Source organism: Passer montanus, unplaced genomic scaffold (genome assembly GCF_014805655.1).
Source record: "Passer montanus isolate IOZ18808 unplaced genomic scaffold, ASM1480565v1 scaffold12, whole genome shotgun sequence".
Classification (NCBI taxonomy): Eukaryota; Metazoa; Chordata; class Aves; order Passeriformes; family Passeridae; genus Passer; species Passer montanus.
The window spans coordinates 3,989,135-4,010,206 of record NW_024358722.1 but is presented as its reverse complement, the minus strand read 5'-3'; the positions used below and the strand labels follow the sequence as shown (position 1 = coordinate 4,010,206).

The following is a 21,072-nucleotide window of genomic DNA, read 5'->3' as shown; positions in this document are numbered from 1 at the left end:
TGGGGGAAGTTCCCTCCCTGCAGGGACTCAGCTCCCTTTGCATCTCGCTGGGCAAAGAGGCTGCGAGGGGCTGAGGTGAGGAGGAGGCCCCTGAGCAAGCACCAGGGAATGTGTTTGGAAAATGGTGGCGGCACTTGGTTTGGAAAGTGGGCTCCCCTGGGCAGGCTGCACAAAGACATCCAACGCCTGAGCTCGATTACACCCACCCACTGCCACCTCCCCTCCCTCTGCTCTTGTGCTGGTCTTAACTGCTGACTGATGGGTATGGCTGGTTTTTCTTCAGCCATTAATACAGTATTGATCCACAGCCCTGCTGACAGCGTTAATGGACACTGATTGTGTATTATTATTTCCATAATTGTCCTCAAGCTGGAGTGAATTCTCCTTTTCAAATGGCCCATCGATATCGTGCCCTGCATTGTGGGCTGCATCTGGCCTGGTTAATTTGTTTCGTCTAAAGTTTCAGAAAAGCCTGTGGTCTTCATCCCTGGTGGAGCAATCAATGAGACCAGCAAAGCAGTGCTGGAGCGCACATCAAGGCAGTTCCCATCCCCTTCCAGAGCAGGGTGTTTTGTTTGGCCCTGCAGACCCTTCCCATTCTCCTAGGCCTTCCTTGCTGCTGCCAAGTGTTGCCAGACATCTCTTCCCTTTACGCGTGCGCTGCCTTTCCTCTGTGCTCTGCTGAGGGGACACGACCCCTTCCTCGTAGGTCTCCATGTTGGCGTGTCCCTGCTCTCCAGGCAGATGTGTGCATTGCTGAACAGACGGGATGAAGCGCTACCTCCAGCAGTGACTCCAGGCCCGAGCTGCCCTCCGGGTGTTGTGCCGTGCGTGGTCCGTAGCTAACAGCGCTGCAGGGCAGTTCCTGGACAGGCAGACACTGACAGGGTCTCTTCAGCAAGAAATTCCATGTGTGGATTTCCTTAGCAAAATGCTTATTCAACCCCACCGTGGTCTATAAATACCATGTATTTTCCCATTTCTGGGAACTCCCTTCAAGATGCATCTGTTACTTGCCACTTGGTCAGCATGGGAAAGGTGAGGAAAGGAGACAGACAGGTTCTTGAGAGGTTTAGGCTGCAGATTAGCAGCTGATGCGCTCCTTGTTTGAGTGTAACTAAGCAGTGTGAGTCCGGGAAGCTTGTGAGCAGGAATGGGAAGGACCTTGGCTTTTTTGCCTAGGGTATGTGCAGAAGAGGCTGAATGATATCTGCACCAGATGCATGAAGATAAGTTCTTGCCTTGCAAGGAGGGGGGGCAGATTCAGGCTGAGGTTCAGCTCTAGGTGCAGCTTCCCTCTCTCCCCACCCTGGAGAAGGATGGTAGCAGAGGTGGGTGGATTCAGTGTCCCTGTGCTTTCAGCTGCAGGTTTTGGTCCAGCAGCTTTGGGGATAAATGTTCTCCATCCTTGAGGCAGTCAGCAGGACACGCAGATGGCAGGGGTAGTGGTGGGACAGAGTCAAACATGATGGCTGCTCTTAGAGTGCTGAGAGGGCAGCAGAGAAGTGCGGTAGGTGCTGTGCTGCAAAACGGGGGAGCAGCTGCCCCAGTGGGTGCTGACAGTGACTGAGGGAGTGTCACTGTCACTCACCATCCTCTCTGTGAAGGAGCTCTCATCGATGTAATTTTACTGATGAAATCTGAGGTTCAATAAGATGGATGGCTAGACCTGTAAACCAAATACAGATGACTCAGTCCTTTCCAAAAGACCATTTCTCTCTCCTTTTCTACATTTTCATGGTATTAGCAACCTCTAAGCACCAAGAGTCTCATAAAATTTTGAGGTTATGGTAATAATAACATTGTACAGTACACTGCACTGGGAATAAAGTTATTTTATTCACTTCAATTTCCTTTTGTTTTAATGTGTAAATATATCAAGTGAAAACATAGTAGAAAGTCTTGGTGCAGAGGCCAAATGCATTACAGGCCAGCCATTTTCTGAGCAAGGGCCTAATGCTGCATGTTCACAGTCTGATTTTTTTTCCCTTCTAAAGCATCTGACACTCAATATGTGACTGGCCCAGTTTCTCTGGAGGACTTTGTATTGAGAGCCTTCTCTAAATTGATCTCTTACCTGAAAGTTGAATAAAAGTGATGGTACCTCTATCCCACAAAGTTTCTGGGAACAATCTGTCCCTTCTTCCCCCAGAGAGGCCATTAGAGGTCTTTCTTGGACCTCTGCTTTGGGGTTGGCTGGCCTGAGGTGAGGGATTCTGCCCCAGAAGGACTTGACAGGGGAAGTTGTCTCTGTTCAAGAGTTGTTCTGTGTGGAGTCCTGCTGAGAATGGCTGTAGTTACTGCTTCATCTCAAGCCTTTCTTTGACTTCCTAAGGGCCTTCTGTGAAGCTGTTCCTCTGACAGGCATGGTCCTGCCATCCTGTTGTGCTGGCAGTGTGCAAGCTGTCTGGATGCTGGAATCCTCCAGGAGACATGGGATGGTGTCAAACAATAATGTATTCTTTCTGTTCAAGCACACTAAAAGTGCAATTAATCCTCGCAGTCTCTCTGCCCATCTGTAATACAGCATGGGGTGACTTTCCCAGCCTTTGTGTGCTGTGGCAGGCTGAGCTTGAAACAGAGGCCTTCCCAAGGCTCATCTTAATGCAGTCCCCAAAGAGCTGGGTTTGTTCATTGCTCAGCCCCTAGCTACTAATGTCAACATATAACCAAACCAGAGGCAGTGTCTCAGCTCCTGTGCCATCTACCTGAGTGCTTTTCTTTCCAAGACAACCCCAAGCTTTCTGAGTTCCCTTTTGAGACATCTGGGTTCACATGGGGTTTAAGACATGACAGCATGGTGGTTGTTCTGCTGAGGACCTGGTGCTGTTATTGCCAGAGAAATGTTGCAGCTTAAGCAGTGGAGGTTCCCTTAAAGTGGCGTCCCTTTCCAGTGGTTTAGCTGAAAGGTGTTAGGATGGTGACACAAGGAAGTTCAGGCACCCGCGAACAAAGCCAGATGTGTCTACCCTTGCTTGTCAGCTTCATTACAGCTCAGTGTATCCAGGGAGAATTTGGGAGAAGAGGACAAAATTATGACCCAGGGCTGCTACTTTGTTGTAGTCTAATGCCTTATAAGGATTAGTTTAAATAATGTTTCTCTCAAACTCAGGGACATGCCAGCAAATCACACTGAGGTATATTGGCACCAGAATAGTTGCACAAAAGCCTTGTAATCCTGTACCACTCTACCCAATGATTTTGCTGTGGAAGTTCCTCATTTGGAAATGCCTCTCGACAAGTGGCACAAAAGGGTTGCACAACACAGGTGAAATAATGGAAGTGGAATAGACAAAGGGAAGAGTGAAAGTTGCAATGCTTACTTTGTATACCATGTGGGGTACAGCAGAACAACTCAAGAGAAACATTAACTGGGAGCTAGAGCTGCAGATAAATATTCTGATTGTCCATGGGGTGTCTGGAAATTAGTTTTTACAGCAAGATCATGTTTGCAAAGGGAAAATAGAGCCACCAGCTGGCAAATGCAGCCCAGCGACTGTCAAGAGAGTTACCAGAGCTTTGCTGCTTCAGGGTGCCAGGACCCTGCTGAAATGCAGGCAGCACAGTTTGGGAACTGGGGGAACGTGGCATAGGATGGGAAGGGACGGAGTCTCTCTTTTAATCAGCAGAGATCTGTCAGCATCACAGCCTGTGTCTCAGCCCTATAAGCAGTGCTCTGCAGTACAGTGGGGCTAAAGGTGTTGTGGCAGATCTGCAGAAAACTGATCTGAGGGCTGAAACAGCACAAGGGACTGTAATTTGGATTAAGGTGTATTAGCAAAGGTTATGTAGGCTTCTGAATTCCTCTCCTGTCATTGGCTTGAAAAGCATTCATGATGTCTTTTCCTGATAAATCACTATTTTAATTAATGTATTTACATATCTGCATGTATGTCCACACATGTATGTGTGTACACACACACAGATGTGTGTAAGCACATATTCAGGTTTGTACTTTCTCCTGGATTTAACAAGACTCTCTGCCGTCCAAGCAGGGGAAGGTCACTCCCCTGCTCAGTCGCTTCAGTGAAGTTTTAACAAATTTGGCATTCCATGATGCCTGAGTGATGGCAGGCATCCTGATTTAACAAGACTCTCTGCCGTCCAAGCAGGGGAAGGCCACTCCTCTGCTCAGCCATATCAGTGAAGTTTTAACAGTCAGTTTTGGCATTCCATGATGCCTGAGTGAGGGCAGGCATCCTGGAGGCCTGCAGAAGGGGAAGATGGTAGAGGCTGAGTGATTTATCCATGTTTGTGCCATCATATTATTCAAATATATATGGGCATCCTGGGAGGCCTGCAGAAGGGGAAGATGGTAGAGGCTGAGGGATTTATCCATGTTCATATTATCAGATCATATTATTCAGCATCATATTATTCAGCATCATATTATTCAAATATATATATTGCTTCTGTTTGTCAACAATTTGGAGAGTAATAATAATTTTTAAAAAGTGCCACCATGCTGGAAAGATGGAAGAGATGGAAAATGAGAGATTAGCTTGAGTGGTGCTGCCTGGATGTTGGGTGGCCATGGCAGGCTGTAAAGCCCCAGCAGCAAGGGTGGTTTCTCACTAGCTCTGTGTCCACTCTCATATCCGTGCAGCTTGGTCAGGTGCATTGTGGTGACACCAGTTTATAAAGGCTGACCTCAAAGGCAGATCTTCTCCACTGCCTGAGCCAGCCTGCCCTGCTGTCTGTACTGCTGGTGGATTAAACCAGCAAAAACCTGAGCCCAGGTGATTTGTTCTAGGGGATTGAAAATAATTTTTAAAAAGGCAGTCGGATTAAACCAGCAAAAACCTGAGCCCAGGTGATTTGTTCTAGAGTATTTTGGTCATGCCAAGGGAGTGAAAATAATTTTTAAAAAGGCAGTTTTTGAAGCTCAACTTACCTTCAGGAAAAAGTGGGTGCTTGGCTCAGCTTTAACAGGTTGTGCAAAATTTATTCTTGCTTAGGAAGGCTCATTGCTTTAAACCCTTTGATCATCTCCTCTGTGGCTTGTTCATTTTTGTTGTATTTCACTAATGGGAGCTAGAGCTGTGACTCCAGAGTAATCTGAAAGCATTCTTGCAATCTGGGTAAGTATCCCAGGGGACTGTCAGTGAGACACCAACTCTTAGACATGTTTGTGGGTTTCTCTGTATCTTGAAGTGCAACTGGAGTTTCCCCCTCAAACAAGCACAGGTGTGCAGCTGGGCTGCACAGTCACCTTCAATGCAGCTCAGCCACTTCTCTGATCACACAAACGCTTTGGAGTAGGGAGCCAAAGGCTGTTTGCACAGAATTTCAGAGCTGAGGCTTTTTTCTTAATAAAACCCTGTTCTACTAGAGCTCATCTCTTCCTGCTTCCCATCTGGGCTGTTGTGGGATATAGGTGCTGTTTGGGGTTGTTGGACATTTTATAACTTTTTTGGGAACTTTCTGCCTATGTACTTTTCCACTGCACTGGTCTTCGCCTATTTTCCTGGCTGGACTGGCAGTAATTGGTCTCCATTAGCAGCCGTAGGTGGAGAAATCTGTACAGATTATGGGGTTCTCTTGTCCTGCAGAGGCTGCTTCCTTTGGCTTAGGGCTGAGACAGGCTGCTATTTAATATGGGAAAGGCTTGTTTTTCCTGCAGTGGTTGCTTTGCCTGTTCTAGGGATATGTGCTAATAGCTGTACAGAGCTTCAGGGCCCTTTCTTACTCTGCTCAGTAGTTATCCCAGCCCCCTGCAAGGTAAATCATAGTAATCAGGCTTATTTTAGACAGGCATGGAGCAATTGTGATTTGACCAGGTCCCTGCTATAGCTGCTTGCACATACTCCTTTCTGGGAGAGACGACAGCAGGAAACTTTTAGTCCTCAACCCATGCAGGAGGGTCCGCCCCAAAAAGGTGCCATATTCTGCTTTTCAGTGTCTAGAGCTGCTCATCCCTGTAGAACCAATGGTTTTAAAATAGTAGTTTATATTAGTCACTCAGGAAATGGGGAAAATTGCTTAATAATACATCTCCTAAAACCTCTGTGATTCATTCCCAGAACTGCCTGGCTCTTCCCCTCTGTGGTTTATGAGGGGGGAAGCCACCTTGGGCAGTGGGCATAAGGAGATGGGCTACTGCCCGTTTCCATCTTTACCTCTTCTTTCCTTTCTACAGCTCCTGCTCAGGCTCTCTGTGATTCATTCCCAGAACTGCCTGGCTCTTCCCCTCTGTGGTTATGAAGAGGGGGGAAGCCACCCTGGGCGGTGGGCATAAGGAGATGGGCTAATGCCCATTTCCATCTTTACCTCTTCTTTCCTTTCTCCAGCTCCTGCTCAGGCCCAAATCATCCATGCTGGGCAGGCATGTGTGGTGAAGGAAGACAACATCAGCGAACGTGTTTACACAATTCGGGAGGGGGACACGCTGGTCCTGCAGTGCCTGGTCACAGGACACCCCCGGCCACAGGTAAGCCTTCAGCCTTGCCTGGCACCTGTGCTCCTCCATGGTGCTTGTTTGTATCTCCACACAGAGAACTGTGGGTGGTGGGGTGTCCAGCTTTCCCCTACACGTTGGACTTGGGCAGGAGTGCCCCATTTTGCAAGCACTTAGCTTGTGAAGCTATGAAGCTTGCTTTCATGAAAAACAGTCCACAAAGCTTTGCAGAAGCTTACAAAGACCTTCCAGTTGTCTTCGGTATGTGAAGTCCCTCCAAAAACCTAAAGTCCAAACTGAAATCTCAAATTTTTAACACTCTTGCAAAACAGGAACGTTCTAGAAGACTCTTCCCATATGTGCTTACCTTAGAAGTTGGTCCTTCATGGTCCATCCATTTCTCAGCTTCTCTGGATGTACAGCCAAGGGGATGCTGCTTGGGGGAGTTCAGGAAGTTGTTGGTAGTGCACCTCACTGAGCCCCACACAGAACCTGCTGTTCATTGCTTTGTGGCCACCAAGCAGAGGCAAAGGCAGAGTCAGACTTGCAGCACTGGACACATCCGTGCTGTGGTCAGAGACACAGTCCACTGGGGAGGTGCAAAGCTGAGCTTGGCTGACGGCTGCAGTCCTTACTTGGGGTGCCCAGAGGTTTGCACAGCTTCAGGCCCGTGCAGCCACCTCAGCACCCCTCAGATACTCAAGCTGAGCAGTTCAGTGTTGGTGTGGAGGTGTCTGTAGAGGTACTGGCCTAGGGCATGGGTCTGCCAGCTCTGGGACAGAGCGTGGTAGGAGTGGAAGCTGGTGCACACTGTGAGGCTGGGTGTGCCAGAATACACTCAGGGGAGCCACCTGTGGTATGTGCCTCAGCCCTGTTCCTCAGTCCTGCCAGAGATACTTGTGGCAAGAAGCCATGCATCTTCTCATGCCAGTTAATGCCTCTGGGGACTTGCTTGTGAGGAGCTGCTTGGCAGCGAGGTGATGACAAAGGTGAGGATTTGAAATGGTTTTCCCATCAAAATATCCTGGAAACAATAAAAAGAAAATTACCTGAGCCAAGTCAGTAAAAACAACCAGCCTAGGCCTGCGACAGTGATAGGCAAATGATATCTGTGTGCATCAGAAATGGGGAATTTGGTAGCAGTGGCCTTGCCTAAGGTTGTTGAATGCATGGAAAGGTCATGGCAGGTCGTAGGGATTTGAGCCTGAGTAGCTAGAGAGATTTCTGGAGCAGAGCCTGTTGCAGACAGCATGCTAATGGGCAATACTCTGGTTTGTCATTTGTCCCCCTGCACAGGGGACACCAGAGCCTAGAACCAGGCATGGCCATGGAGACTGGAACCTGCACATATAAAATGTGACGTGGATCCTATTTCTGCCCTCTCTCCTAATGGATTGATTTCTTCCCCAGCTAAGCTCTTATCCTAACCTTTTTTTAATCTTCTCTTTCCCTTTCTATCAGCCAGTCATTAAAGCATGAAAATGTGGCCAAAATACTAAAATGAGATTGTGATTGGGAAGATTAAAGAGCTTGCTGAAGTGTCCTTCAAAGCAGGAGACTCCAAAAGTCTTGGGGCTCTCAGACAATTTCACAATGGCTGAATAAATCCATGGTCAATAGCTCCAAATATCTGCTCAGCCTGGTGCTCTGGGATGGGATATAGACACCCCTGCTCCTTCTAGAGCATCAGCACCAATCAGGTGATGTCAGTGAGTTTTGGGCAAAGTCTGGAAGAGTAGCCAAGGTATTTGGTCTGTCTTATCTATGGCCAATGCTGAATAAAAGTGTCTCTTCTTTCTTCTGGTTGATCTTGCTGGATCTCAGTTCCAGAGTCTAAATTGTCCCAGTGTAGGAGGCCAGCAGTCAGCAGCCTTTACAAGGGAGGTTGCAGATATAGAAAACCAATGGGCTGAGAAAAGCCATCTTTCTCTTTCATTGTGTGGAGTGCACAAACAGGGGGGAAGCTTGTACTTCTGCTGTGAGGGCTGTATCTCATTCCAGACAAAAGAGAAACCCTTCAGTCTTTGGGATTGCTGTCATCTTGCCACCATTCACCATGAAATGTCATGCAGCTCTGTTGCCCCTTCAAGCCAGGATCTTGAGACATGTAACATAAGGACAAACAAATGAAAAGGTGGCTTGAAATCTGAAGGAATTTTCTTTTTTTTTTTTTCTGTATCTTTAAAAACAGAGGAAAATCTTGTGTGCTGCGAAAGAATGACTTACAAAAATAAAACACAAAGGGGCTCCCAATGGGAGAGGGGAAAGAGTCAAATAGCAGCTGCCTTTTCTCACTCGTGGAAAAGCAAAAAGTAGAAATAGCCTTCCTGTCCAGAAGAAGATGAGTGTGGACTGCAGTAAAAGCTCTGTAGCTGTGAGCCAATGTCTGCTGTAGTGTCGTGGCCTACCAGCCACATGGGGTCTCAAGGCTGAACACTGAAAGTCCTGTGCTGTGCAAATGGTGGCATAAAACTGAGCAAGCTGCTGGGTTTGCAGGATCAGAGCAGGAGTGGCAAACATGCAGTGTGTGTCTGGGTGAATTGAGGAGTTACCCTGGCTCTTGGACATGGGGATTGGCAGTGGACCAGAATCAGCGGCTGGGCTTCTGAGACATACTGAGATCAGCACCTGAGCTTTGGCAAGTCTGGCAGTGCTGAAGGACCTCTTTATGGAAGTAGCTAGGGAAGAGGGGGAAGAGCAACAAAGGGAGTTCTGCTGAATCTTGGGATCTCTGTTTTGTGTCCCTGATTTCATTTCTTTTGTTTTTGTTATGCAGGTGAGATGGACCAAAACTGCTGGCAGCGCGTCGGACAAATTCCAAGAGACGTCAGTGCTTAACGAGACCCTTCGGATTGAGAAGATCCAAAGGCTGCAGGGGGGCCGCTATTACTGTAAAGCAGAAAATGGGGTTGGGGTCCCTGCCATCAAGTCCATTCGAGTAGATGTGCAGTGTAAGTCGTTTAGCGGCAGCCCCGACCTTCCCACAGTTCTACTGCATGTCTCTGCCTCGCTGCGGGGCCAGCAGGGAGCTGCATTGCCCTAGGACCATGTGCACCTGCTTCGGGAGCAGAGGGACTGGTGTGGTCTCCCCAGTGTCTGTTTTGAGTAGGAGATTAGATCCATCCCTGCAAAATACAGCTCTGCTGTCGTTGTGATTCATTCTTATCTAGGTGTTGTGATGTCTGACAACAGTGACAGCACTTGTCCGGGATGTAGCACTGGGAGTGGCTTCTGCTTTCATCTTCATTTTGAAGCTGACAGAGCTTGAAGAAAGCAATGTTTCTTGAAGCTGGTAGTGCCCCGGATGTTGGGGGCATTCCTGAAACCAGTGTCCTGTTCCCAGCATTGCTACTTCTGTAGCATGATGGAAACAGAGCTGAAAACTCTGGAATGCAGCTGATAAGGGTGAATGTGAAGGTGACTCAACATTTCTCTGCTTGGTACCCATCCTTCTTGAGTCCTGGAGATGCTGCTAGTGGTTTTCCACCTTGGCCTTCAAGTTTTGAGGGTTTCTCTTAATGTTTGTTTCTTGGACTTAGTGTTTATTCTTGGGTTGCTGTGATCAAAAGGGAGGGAAACTAAACTTGCTCCATAAGGCCCAAATGGGAGAAATAAAAGACTTAATGCCTAGGCAACTTGTTTTGCCCTCTTGGAGAAGGTTACCATTACATTGTCCTTGACTATCCACTATTCCAGTTTTCTCCAGCCCAACTAACAACAACATCCCTCTCCTCACTCATATTGTTTGAGAAGGCAAGAGGTTGATGCTAAAAAAAGTTGTAAAAAGCAGCTGAATCTGTCCCTGAATCTGTCATGAGCTGTTCTACATTCCTTCTAGATGTTCTCCTTCCTTCTGAGCTTAGGGGCACTGTGGTTGTCTGTCAGTGGAACAACCTCCAAAACCCCAGTACGTGCCTGGAGTCTGGGCAGACCTTTTTGCTGACAGCAGCTGCTGCCCGACTGCTTCTTTTAGTCCTGCTGTCCAGCCCAGCTGTGATGTGGCTCTCACAAAATGTGCCACAGACTTGGGCGTCCTTAGCTTTTGGCAGGTTCATGATCCACTGACGTACTGTATGGCTGGGAGTAGCTCCCATCTGTTCCTTCCTTGCCCTACCCTTTATTGGAGTAGTGTAGTGTGGGCACTATCCTATCTAGGCTGTGGAAATAGATTGCTTCAACAGCAGCCACTGTGGATAGGATGAGTGTTTTTTCATTGGCATTGCATCACTGTGTTTAGAAAAGTTCTGGCACCCACCCTAGATCTGCTTGGCTTCTCTGCCTGTTTCTTCTCCTACACGTAGTGGAGGCGTATGATAACCCTCCACTGCAAAGGATACTTGGTTTTCTCAAGGCTCAGTGTGATACCTTGCCAGGGCCAGCATCTCTAGGAACAGGACTGTGCCATGAAATCTCTTCATGCCCTGAGGGTGCTCCCGCGGTGCAGGCTGGAGCTAGAGTGATGTAGTGTCCTGTTGTCCCTCATGCAGCTCTGACCTGTAGAACTGTGGGGCTAGTGGGGTGGCCAAGGGCTTTCTCATACTAACATCTACTCTGCAGATGGACTTGGTACTGCACCTCTGTTCTGCTCACTTGGTTTTTGGAGAGGAGAGACTATTTTCTGCTAGTATTTGCAGTAGGTACAAGGGAACACATGGGAAAAGCCACAGTTTTTGTTGAACGCTCACCCAGGCAACCCTCAGCTGAATGAAGCAGAATTTGAAAACAAACCCCTTCTTTTCCTGCATCCCATTTTGTAGTTAGAGGTAAGTAATCACTCTCATGTGTACCTTGGTGTCCTTGACAGCTGCTGCTAGTCCTCAGTCATACTTTTAGTGTTTGGCAGTGAAGTTGTGCAGAGTCCATCGTTAGTGCCAAGAGGATATTAAACTGGAAACACTAACCCATGTGGCATAACATTCCTCTGCCCCGAGTGGGCATCAGTGAGGCTTAAAAGTATTGGTTGGGTACTGGCAGAGGGGCAGCTGCTCTTCTGAGGATTTCCATGTGGGAGAGAGAGAGAAGGTAAGGAAAAGAAAAGAGTGAGTGTTTACAAGCTTTTATTGTGCATGAAACATCCCATGTGATCATCTCCATGAACAGCCTTGGGCCAAATTTATCATTGGAGCAGCTCACTGACATCAGTGGCGATACTCATACATCAAGGACATACACATTGTCGTAGGTCTTGTTTTAGCTTTTCTCAGGAGGGCTAGACCTAGAGCTGACTTTTACAAAAGAGGGCTGAAGAATTCAAAGGAGGAAAGTTTTAGCAAGAAACAGAAAGAAGGTGTTGTTTTCTGTGTAGGGAGTAGCTGGGAGCCAGGAGACTGGAACAGTGAGCTGCTTTTTCACTTAGTAAGGCAAGTGTTTTACCTGCTGAGAAACAGTCTCAGAAGGATGGTAGCTACAGTCACTCATGTGAAGTTTGACCAAATAAAGTAAGGTTAAAGACAAAGAAGGAGGAAAAGAGGAGAGGTTGTACTCGAAGAATTCAAAGGAGGAAAGTTTTAGCAACCAAAAAGAAGGTGTTGTTTTCAGTGTGGAGAGTAGCTGGGAGCCAGGAGACTGGAACAGTGAGCTGCTTTTTCACTTAGTAAGGCAAGTGTTTTACCTGCTGAGAAACAGTCTCAGAAGGATGGTAGCTACAGTCACTCATGTGAAGTTTGACCAAATAAAGTAAGGTTAAAGACAAAGAATGAGGAAAGGAGGAGAGGTTGTACTCTGGTCCAAAAGGTCGTGGTCCAAAAGAATTTGATGTTCAGTCATCCTGTGGCCACATGAAGACAGCACTGTATGGAGAGGAGACTTTTTTCCATCTGCATATGTTTTCTCTTCAGCTGTGATTGTTTTTTAGTTGGTGGAGGTTTTTTGCTGGGATATATTTTGTTCTTGTCATTATTCCATTAACAGCTCTACTCATATCTCTGAGCTATGGTCAGTCAGACAAATTTCAGGTCGCATAACAATTGCTGTCTGCAGAGCATACAGCTCGTTAAAAGATGCAAACCCACAAGTTGATACTTGTGATTCAGCAGAGAGCATACGTTGTTTGGATGACATGTTAGCAGAAACTCATCCCTGCTTCCCTCTTCCTTTCTGGAAGTCAGATCTCCAAACTTACAAATCTGTAAAATAAAATACTGTCAAAAGTAGGTGGCATGGGAGGGCAGGAGGTGATGAACGTGTTAAGCATGTGCAGAGGATCATGCTGGCAGCACAAGAGGGTACTGGGTACAAGTACCTTGGTTTTCTTGCAGCTGGAAATGGGGTCATAATGCTCCTGAAAATATAGAATTGCTTCAGCTTGAGCTCAAAAGGTGCCTTATAGACATACTTGAAGACACGGAGACTGACTTCCATTTTACAGTGCCAGTTCTTGTCAAAAGGGATCTTCACATTTAAACTCAGTCTCAGAGTGGTTTTATGAGGAGAAAGATCCACTGCCTGGAGACTGACTTCCATTTTACAGTGCCAGTTCTTGTCAAAAGGGATCTTTACATTTAAACACAGTCTCAGTGGTTTTGTGAGGAGAACGATCCACTGCCTCTGAGGTGTCACCCATGCTACCTTGATGTTCAAACATTGATATCTGCTGTAACTTCCGAGAAAATCATCCCTTTTTAACAGGTGGGCAGTTGTAGGGGGGCAGTATGCTCTGTGTGCATGGAGAAAATCCTCTTCCTGCCAGGCTATTGCTTCTGTCCTTGCAAATGTGTCCACTGATAACCATTGATTCAGCCTTGATGTTCAAACATTGATATCTGCTGCAACTTCTGAGAAAATCATCCCTTGGGCAGCTGTAGGGGGGCAGTATGCTCTGTGTGGATGGAGAAAATCCTCTTCCTGCAGGGCTATTGCTTCTGTCCTTGCAAATGTAGCCACTGATAACCATTGATTCAGTCATGGTGGCTGCATGTCTGGTGCAGGTACAATAAGAGAATTGAAAGGAGCATCTTCTGTAAAAAAAGAGAACAAAATAATCTAATCAGTTTAGGGAGTGGTAATGGTGTTGCAGTGACTGGAAGCTGCCAAAGGACAGTTGATACAGACTTTGAAGAAAATACATGGAGGATATTTAATAGGAAGAGAGAGAAATTACGCATACCTATTACAGTGTTTTGCATCTCACGTTACTGTGATTCCTCATGAGATTTGCTCTGTCTAAATGACTTTCCAACTCAGCTCCTTGATCTTGTTCTGATTTTTTGTTTCATTCCTTGTCTTGAAGGTTTGTCATGTCATTTGTATGGACATCTCACAGCCCTGGGCTTAGTCCCATGATTGCAGGAGCGATTTGGAAACTAGAAGATGGAGAAATTATGATGGAACAGAACTTACTGGGATCCTCTCACTGAAGTAGAAAGTAGTGATTTTCTGTAGGGGGCTACCATTGAGGAATATGAGGCAGCCCACTGCTCTGAGACACATGTGGCAGGCAGGTGGGGTTTTTTTGAGGACTGCATGGGGCTCTGCAAAACAGAGACTGCTTTCTATTCTCTGAAGGTTTGTGTGGTGAGCGGGAGAATTCCAGCTTCTCCTGTGTGTTCCCTTTATATGTTGGTTGTACTACCTGCCCTCAGGTAGTAAAACTCTCTTAAATCAGCAGTTGCCATCAGCCAGATGTGTGGGACCTTCCCCTCTCCTCAGTGGTACCTGGAGCATCATCTGCTCTGCAGGCTGTACACGCAGACCAAGCTTTGCTAACAATGGCTGCGACCCTCCTTACCTCCCTTGCAGATCTAGATGAACCTGTTCTCACCGTTCACCAGACCATCAGTGATGTACGTGGCAGCTTCTACCAGGAGAAGACCGTCTTCCTCCGCTGCACAGTCAACTCCAACCCCCCAGCTCGCTTCATCTGGAAACGGGGAGCTGAGACACTTTCTCACAGTCAGGACAATGGTGTGGACATCTACGAACCCCTTTACACACAGGTGAAAATAAGCAAACCTCTGCCAACTTGTGTTGAGTGTCTTGCTGATGCAGGGCACTGTGGTGGGTGGTGTTTCCTTCCCTGCATGGATTATGATGCTGGGGAGAGGCTGCAGGCCACTCTAAGGAGTGCTGCTTCCAGAAGGGCAGGTGGACCTTCCTTCTCATGCAAATTCCCAGGGTACAAGAGGAGCAGAGCAGAACGAAGGAGTGTGGCTTAGGAGGACCTTTCCCTTTTTATCACCGTTCCTGAGAGCAGTGACACAGCTCTCCTACTGAGGTTATGCAGCTGTTGGATGGCTGAGACTAAGATCCAAAAAATCACAAGATTGGATTTTCTCTATCTCCCATCACTAATTTTTTTTCTTAACTGAGTGCCCAGGCTCCATATATTAGGGAAGGGCTTCCTCTTTAGCAGTGTGAGCAAATGGCAGGCATTGCTGTGGGATCCATGAGTTCTTCTAGTGGCCACAAGTAATGGGGAGCCCAATGCCTGGGCACTTCCTGACTTGTCCTAGGACAAGGTGTCCATGTCTTTTCACCTTCTCCTGCTCACCTGTGTTGGACTTGCCCTGCACAACAGGTTTTCCCTGTAAACACCACTTTCTTCACAGTAATTAGCCAGCCAATGCAATGGGGGATGGAAGGGAATTTTTCTTTTGCCGGGGCACTCTGAGCATGCTATCCTAAGCTGAGCTCAGGAGCTGAATGTACTTTAGATGCTAATCAGCCCCAGTACTTCCAGCAAGGCTGCTAGGGAGCACATGGCAGGGATGGGTGGGAAGGGAGGGCTGAAAGGGCAGCTCCCCAGGGCTCCTGTTTCATCCCAAGCACCTTCCTGCATTCCCAAAGCTGGGCCCAGAGCACATTCTGGCTGAGTTTGATTTCTGAGTAATGCCCCAGGCAACCTTTAAGTTAATGTAGTCATGTTCATATTTTATTGAAACACGCCATCTCTGTAGGTCGTGGAAATGGGCATCCAAATGGAAATATTCAGGGGGATGAGGAGGGAGGGAGGAGAGAGCTGCTGGTTAGTGGCAGATTTGCAGAAACACTGTAGGTCAGCGCTGCTGTTTGGCCCTGAAGACAGCTTTGTCTGTGTGCTATGTGGCTCCCAACTAGGACATCCCTGGCCTTGGAGGAAGCCACCATGGGCTCTTCCAGTTTTCACTAGGCTCAGTGTAATTAACGGGAGACATTGCCTAATGAGAGGATGTCTTAGGACTTGGGATATTTTCTCTAGCTAAACAAGGCATCTGGCAAAAATTCACCATGTTGCAGCATTAATGTTTAAATGACCCAGCACACTGCAGCTCCTGTCAGGCAATGCTCCTGACATGATGGGTCATTCCCAGCTCTGAAAGAGGGTGTTGGGACTGCTGTGCTCAGACAGGCATGCCCTTGTGGTCCTCTCCTTAACACCAGCACAAGCCTGTAAGTTTGGGTTGGTAAGAGTTGAAGTTAACAAAAACACACCTCTGCAGCACTGTTGGAAGGGGAAAATCTGGCTGGAATGTTTAACAAAGTACCCTTCACTGGAGTTTGCAGTGTTGTCTTAGAGATAAACCTCTATCAGTGTCAGGTTTGAATAGGCTTTTACATTAAAAACAAGATGAAGATTTCACTGTTTAAGCTTTTTAAAACTTACTTACACTGGTGGTTTATACCCATATACCTAAATTCACTAATCAATAAACAGGAGATACATATGACCCTGTAAGTTTGGAGATGAAGTGCATATTGTAAATGCCATAATTTGTGTGGCATAACAGCAATTCTCAGTGGACAGGACTCTCTTGTGTTATCGGTGCCCTAGGTTTTATCATTCTAATTTACTCACTCCACATCCTTGTTCTCTGCATATTAGCATTCCTGAGCTCATTGTCCAGTCCCTTGAGGTTGTCCTCAGGAAGATTTGTCATGCTGACACCTCCTCACACTTGCAGGCAGTTATGGAATGGTTTCTTCAAAAGAGATTTAGACAAATTCAAGGAGAACAACAGCAACAAGCTGTCAGCAGAAGACGTACGAGTTGCAGGGTGTGCAAACCATAGGATGATTCTCAGAGCTTTCTGCATTCCATAAATAAAAGTCTACAGAACACGTCTGTCGTTAATGTAACGAGTTGATTCTGTTTCTGTAACAAGCCAGTAACTAATGGAGTGCAGGCAGTGATTTTATTTGTTACCTTAGAATGAGAAAAGGCTATCAAAGTCTCTGCAGTCACTCTGGATTTACATCAGCATAAATGAGATTAGAATCTGGAGAAGAGGCATCAGAAAGTTTTGGAAGTTCTTTGAGTATTTCTCTGATTTTTTTTTTCCCTCCTGTACTGTAGATTTCTAGAGCATAACTGTTGAACTTGTCATATTTAGGCCAGTATTAGTGCCTCAATCTGCTCTGATTTACTTTGGTATGGCAATGTTGAGTCCCCAGTGACTTCCTTTGGGTTCCTACTGACATATCCGAGTTAGATCTCAGGGTCTGTTCTGCGATGGTTGAGGTTTGTCATGTTCTACAAGATGTTTCTGGCAGTAGTTAATGAGAAATTATGCCCAGACCTGTTTGGCAGTGCTGTCAGGTCATGTCGGTCAGTTGCTGGGTGTTTTGTGAAACCCTAGAGGTGAAATGACCACTGCAAACATTTTGTGTCTCCTTTGTATAGAGCTGAGGGGGACTTGAAATCTGCACAGTTCCCTAAGGCTTTCATGAGAGCTGCTGGTAATCTGTAAAGTTTGGGACAGGATATGGGCTTGGAATGATGATCTGTGCTTTGGACACTTGTGTCTTTTCTTGCCCCTATTTTTCCCAAATCCCAGGGTGAAACCAAAGTCCTGAAGCTGAAGAACCTTCGACCTCAGGATTATGCCAGCTACACGTGCCAGGTGTCTGTCCGCAATGTCTGCAGCATCCCTGACAAATCCATCACCTTCCAGCTCACAAACACCACAGGTAAGAGGGGACAGGAAGGGTCCCTGCAGCCCCCTGACCCTTCACCTCCTCAACAGCCATTACTCCCCCAGGAGGATAACACAGCACTCTGTCCAGGGCCTGCAGCACCTCGACCTTGTTTACGTGGCTGCTGGGATTACAAATCCTTCACATGGAAGTCTTGTGGCCAGGGCTGCTCTGGTTTCTTGTAGCGCTGCATGTGGCCAGGCCTGCCATGAGATCATTAAAACAGACTACGTGTAGGTGTTGAGGCACTATGTAGCTTCTAATTCATACACTGTTTTATTTATTTATAATTCTAAGTGACTTTAAAAATAGATTTCATGCAGTCTGGAGTGGGGCAGTGCTGCAGGAGTTCTTACAAATAATTCATCCATGTGTAACTCCAAGCCTGGTTTGCCAGGCTGTGCTCTAAGCACCTCCCAGGTAACGGGCTCTGCTGGTGCCAGTGTTTGTGGAAAGCACACATCTCCAGTGCCTTCCCAAAAAATACATTTTACACTCATATTTATACTGGCAGTGCTTGAGGGCACCTCCAGCTGTGAGCAGATTCACTTTGGTGCCGCCTGCTTGACGTGCAGTAAGTGAACGATAACTGAGTGTCATGTATCAAATACTGGCAAGCACTTGATTGCAACCTGTCCATTAAAGAAACCCAAATCAAAATCACACACACAATAAAAAATCCCCACCTGTAAAGCTCCCAAGTGTGTTGAATATTTGCAAATAATAAGTAAATGTCAGGAAATTGCTTCCAGCCCTGGAGTATTCTATGATCAGAGAGAAAGGCATTGCAGCTGTTTGAATTATTCACCTCTCTAATGTAACACAAAGCAGTTTGCATCCCTTGTGTCATCTTTGTGCAGTGGAAACAGAACTTTTTTTGATGTTGTTAACTGTTGACAGGATACTGTTGATACCATTTAAATTATGTTTATTGATCTGAGTGGAGTTCCAAGGTGCTGAACAATAGTTGCCTCATTTTATATAGGAAGAAGAAAAATAATGAGCTTAAGAAAGTGAATTTTAGATAATGTCAGAAAAAAAGTATTCTCTTTGTAGTAAGATTTCTAAACATGTCTCAAACAATTCACCCTATTAGCTGAATTTCTCTCAGGATGAGAGTGTAGCAAATGTTGAAATATTTCCTTTAAAAACTTATCTTCTGTTCATGATGAAGAAAGGGATCTTATACAGCTCTTCTTCCATGTGTACCTTTACCTTTGAAGAGTTAGAAAATCAAATTTTTCTTTATATCCATTCCCCCTGCCAGCCCAAGCACAGGGAAACTACTCCTCATTTCAATCCAGGCCCTGTACTAAGTGAATGGGGAAAATGTATTCTCAGATTGTACTTGCTGACAAGTCAGTGATATGACTCAATTTACACCAGCTTCTTAAGCACATCTATGTAGGGTTTTTTTCTCCTGTTTTTTAAATTATAAATGCATATTTATACATAGTTACAGTGGAGCCTGGTACTACAAGCTCAAAGGGCCATGGAAAATGTGTTCTTAGCAAATTGTATTAAAAGTTGGCAGAGAAAATGAAGCTGGCATTGCAGTGTGAGCAGGGTTTATGTTAAATAGCATGGCTTTATTTAACATGAAATATTATATGGGTTACTTGCCCTGTAGGTAGTATTGTGCATAGGTGAGGAAATATTTAAATGAAATTCTTTAATTCTCTCCTATTTTGCCTATGTCTTTTCTGTTCCCCTTGCTCTTGTGCTTTCACAGTTTCTCTAGACCTGGCTGTGCCCAGAATCCTGAGCAGCTTCATTCAGGATGCCTTTGCCTTTATAACTGAGAGGGGCCCAAAGGGTGCTGAAATGCTTGGAAATTTCTCTCTCTTAAATATTTATAGTCCAGGCACTGCAGACCTTGAGGTGAATTGGTGGGTCAGGTCAGGTCGGGCCAGGGGGATCTCCTCAGCTCACTTGTTGTTCCTCAGCTGGCTCCTCACTGTCCTTCGGGCAGATCATAGTCTCTGGTAAGGAGATGGACTTGTCCCAAGCTCTGCTCATCAGCTTGGGCCTTGCAGCAGGGCACGGGTTCTTTGTCTGCAACCTTAGTGGGAAGGAGATGTCCCTGCTCCCTCTCTGTTCTGCTGCTGTTGCCTGGCTCCAGAGCAGCAGTCTGGGTCCACAGAGCCACAGGTCCAGCTCACCACCAGGCTGCCATCTCCTGCTCCAGCAGGGTCAGCCTGACTTTTCCCCCTGCCTCAATTTCTGCAAAATTAAGCAGCCCAGCTGGTTAATTCTCCTGCAGTTTTACTGCAGCAAATTGGACTTCAAAGGGAATTGAAAGCGATTCTTTGTTTTTAATGGTCCCCTCGCTGCTCGGCAGACTCCGCCAGCAGGTTTTCTGAGCCAAGAACAAAAGGAATTGCCACAGGTTACAAATAAATGAGAATCATCTCCTGCATAACAATGTCTGCAGTCTGTTAACCTCTGTCTGCTGACGAGAGTGGGAGTGGGGAGTGGTAGCCCACGCAGGCTGCCACAGCCAGGGCTCCATTCTGGAGCATGTCGTGGGAGCGTGCTGCCTGGAGCTGTGGCAGGTGGCAGATCTGCAGTTTCCCTGCCTCATTCATGTGTGCACACACAGCCTGCCCTCATGCAGTGCTTGCACCAACATGTCACTTTTTCAACATGTTGCCAGAGCTGGGCAAGATGAGTGTGGGCCAGATATTTGCATCTCCAACCCTAAACCTGCAAAAACCCTAAATCTTAACCAGAGTCTGCAGGACCTCTGGTTTGTGCTGCCCAGCTCTGACACCTTCTCTCTGGACATGGGCTGGTCTCAGGCTTTCTCTGTCTCTGACAGGGATGGATGGAGATTCCCAGGCAAGATGCTGCATCTGCCAGTTTGTCTGTGCACTGTGAACCTCAGACCAGTTCAATGTCCGAGGGCAGGAACAGCTATTTGGTGTCAGCTGCACTGAGTTAGTGACAGGAATGTGTCCTGCCCAACCACGGTGAGTTGAGCTATTGTGTTTCTGGGCTACATAGTGTCTCATGAAACCATCTGGAGCTTGGTGAGGATGTACAAATCCTTCCTTTGCTATTTAATAAGCATTAACCCTTGCACACTATTTACAAGACTCCTGCAAAGAGATCTGACAAAGTCTCTTTGAGTTCAGGCTGTGGCCTTCCAAAATTCAAAGGCTCCAGCCACTGGCTTCAAAATGGCCAGAGGAGGTAGCAGAAGAGCCACCTTCTTCCTTAGGCATAGCTGGCCCCCTCTGACACAAATGGCATGTGCAGTGGCCAGGGAGGAGATTATATTCAGTACACCAAAGCAATATCCCAGTATGGCAGTAGTTGTGCTACTAAATTATGGCACCGGTGCTGAGGAGAGGAGAGTCCTCCTTGCCTTGTTTGTGTGGGCTGTAATTCAGAGATCCAACACAAATCCAGCACAGCTCATTAACACAGGGTCCAGGGAGAGAAGAGGCAGAAATAATGATGCTGTTAAATCAGGCTTCATGAATATGGAACAATGTCTTATTTTGCATTATTATGGCTGTTACTTAAAACATACTCCCTGTTTTTTTGCTGGGGACTGCTACTTTCTCAGCTCTGTCTAGATGGAGCCAGTCATAGTGCTCATAGAGGCTTTGAAAGACTTTTCATGGAATGAAAGGGAGAACACAAGGGGAAGGATTTTGGATCAGTTCCTGGAGGGGGCTGTAGTGAGAAGGGTGCAGAAATAAAATAAAACAAAACCAAAAAACAGGTACTAGGGCATTTAAAGGAGAGGTTGTGTAGATGCTTTGAATCAGTCTCAA

At 46.5% G+C, this 21,072-nt stretch overlaps 1 protein-coding gene across 3 annotated transcripts in view; it reads left to right on the top strand.

Moving 5' to 3' along the window:
* MDGA1 (MAM domain containing glycosylphosphatidylinositol anchor 1) overlaps nt 1–21,072 on the top strand; it is a 142,036-nt gene that overhangs the window by 42,983 nt on the left and 77,981 nt on the right. For all 3 annotated transcript variants that reach the window (XR_005626423.1, XM_039698060.1, XM_039698061.1), the window contains exons 3-6: nt 6,291–6,430; nt 9,174–9,348; nt 14,135–14,331; nt 17,149–17,281. Coding sequence is in view for 2 of the 3 variants with exons in the window: in XM_039698060.1 (XP_039553994.1) it covers nt 6,291–6,430; nt 9,174–9,348; nt 14,135–14,331; nt 17,149–17,281 (645 nt within the window). In the remaining variant the exon portion in view is untranslated. The remainder of the gene's footprint in view (nt 1–6,290; nt 6,431–9,173; nt 9,349–14,134; nt 14,332–17,148; nt 17,282–21,072) is intronic.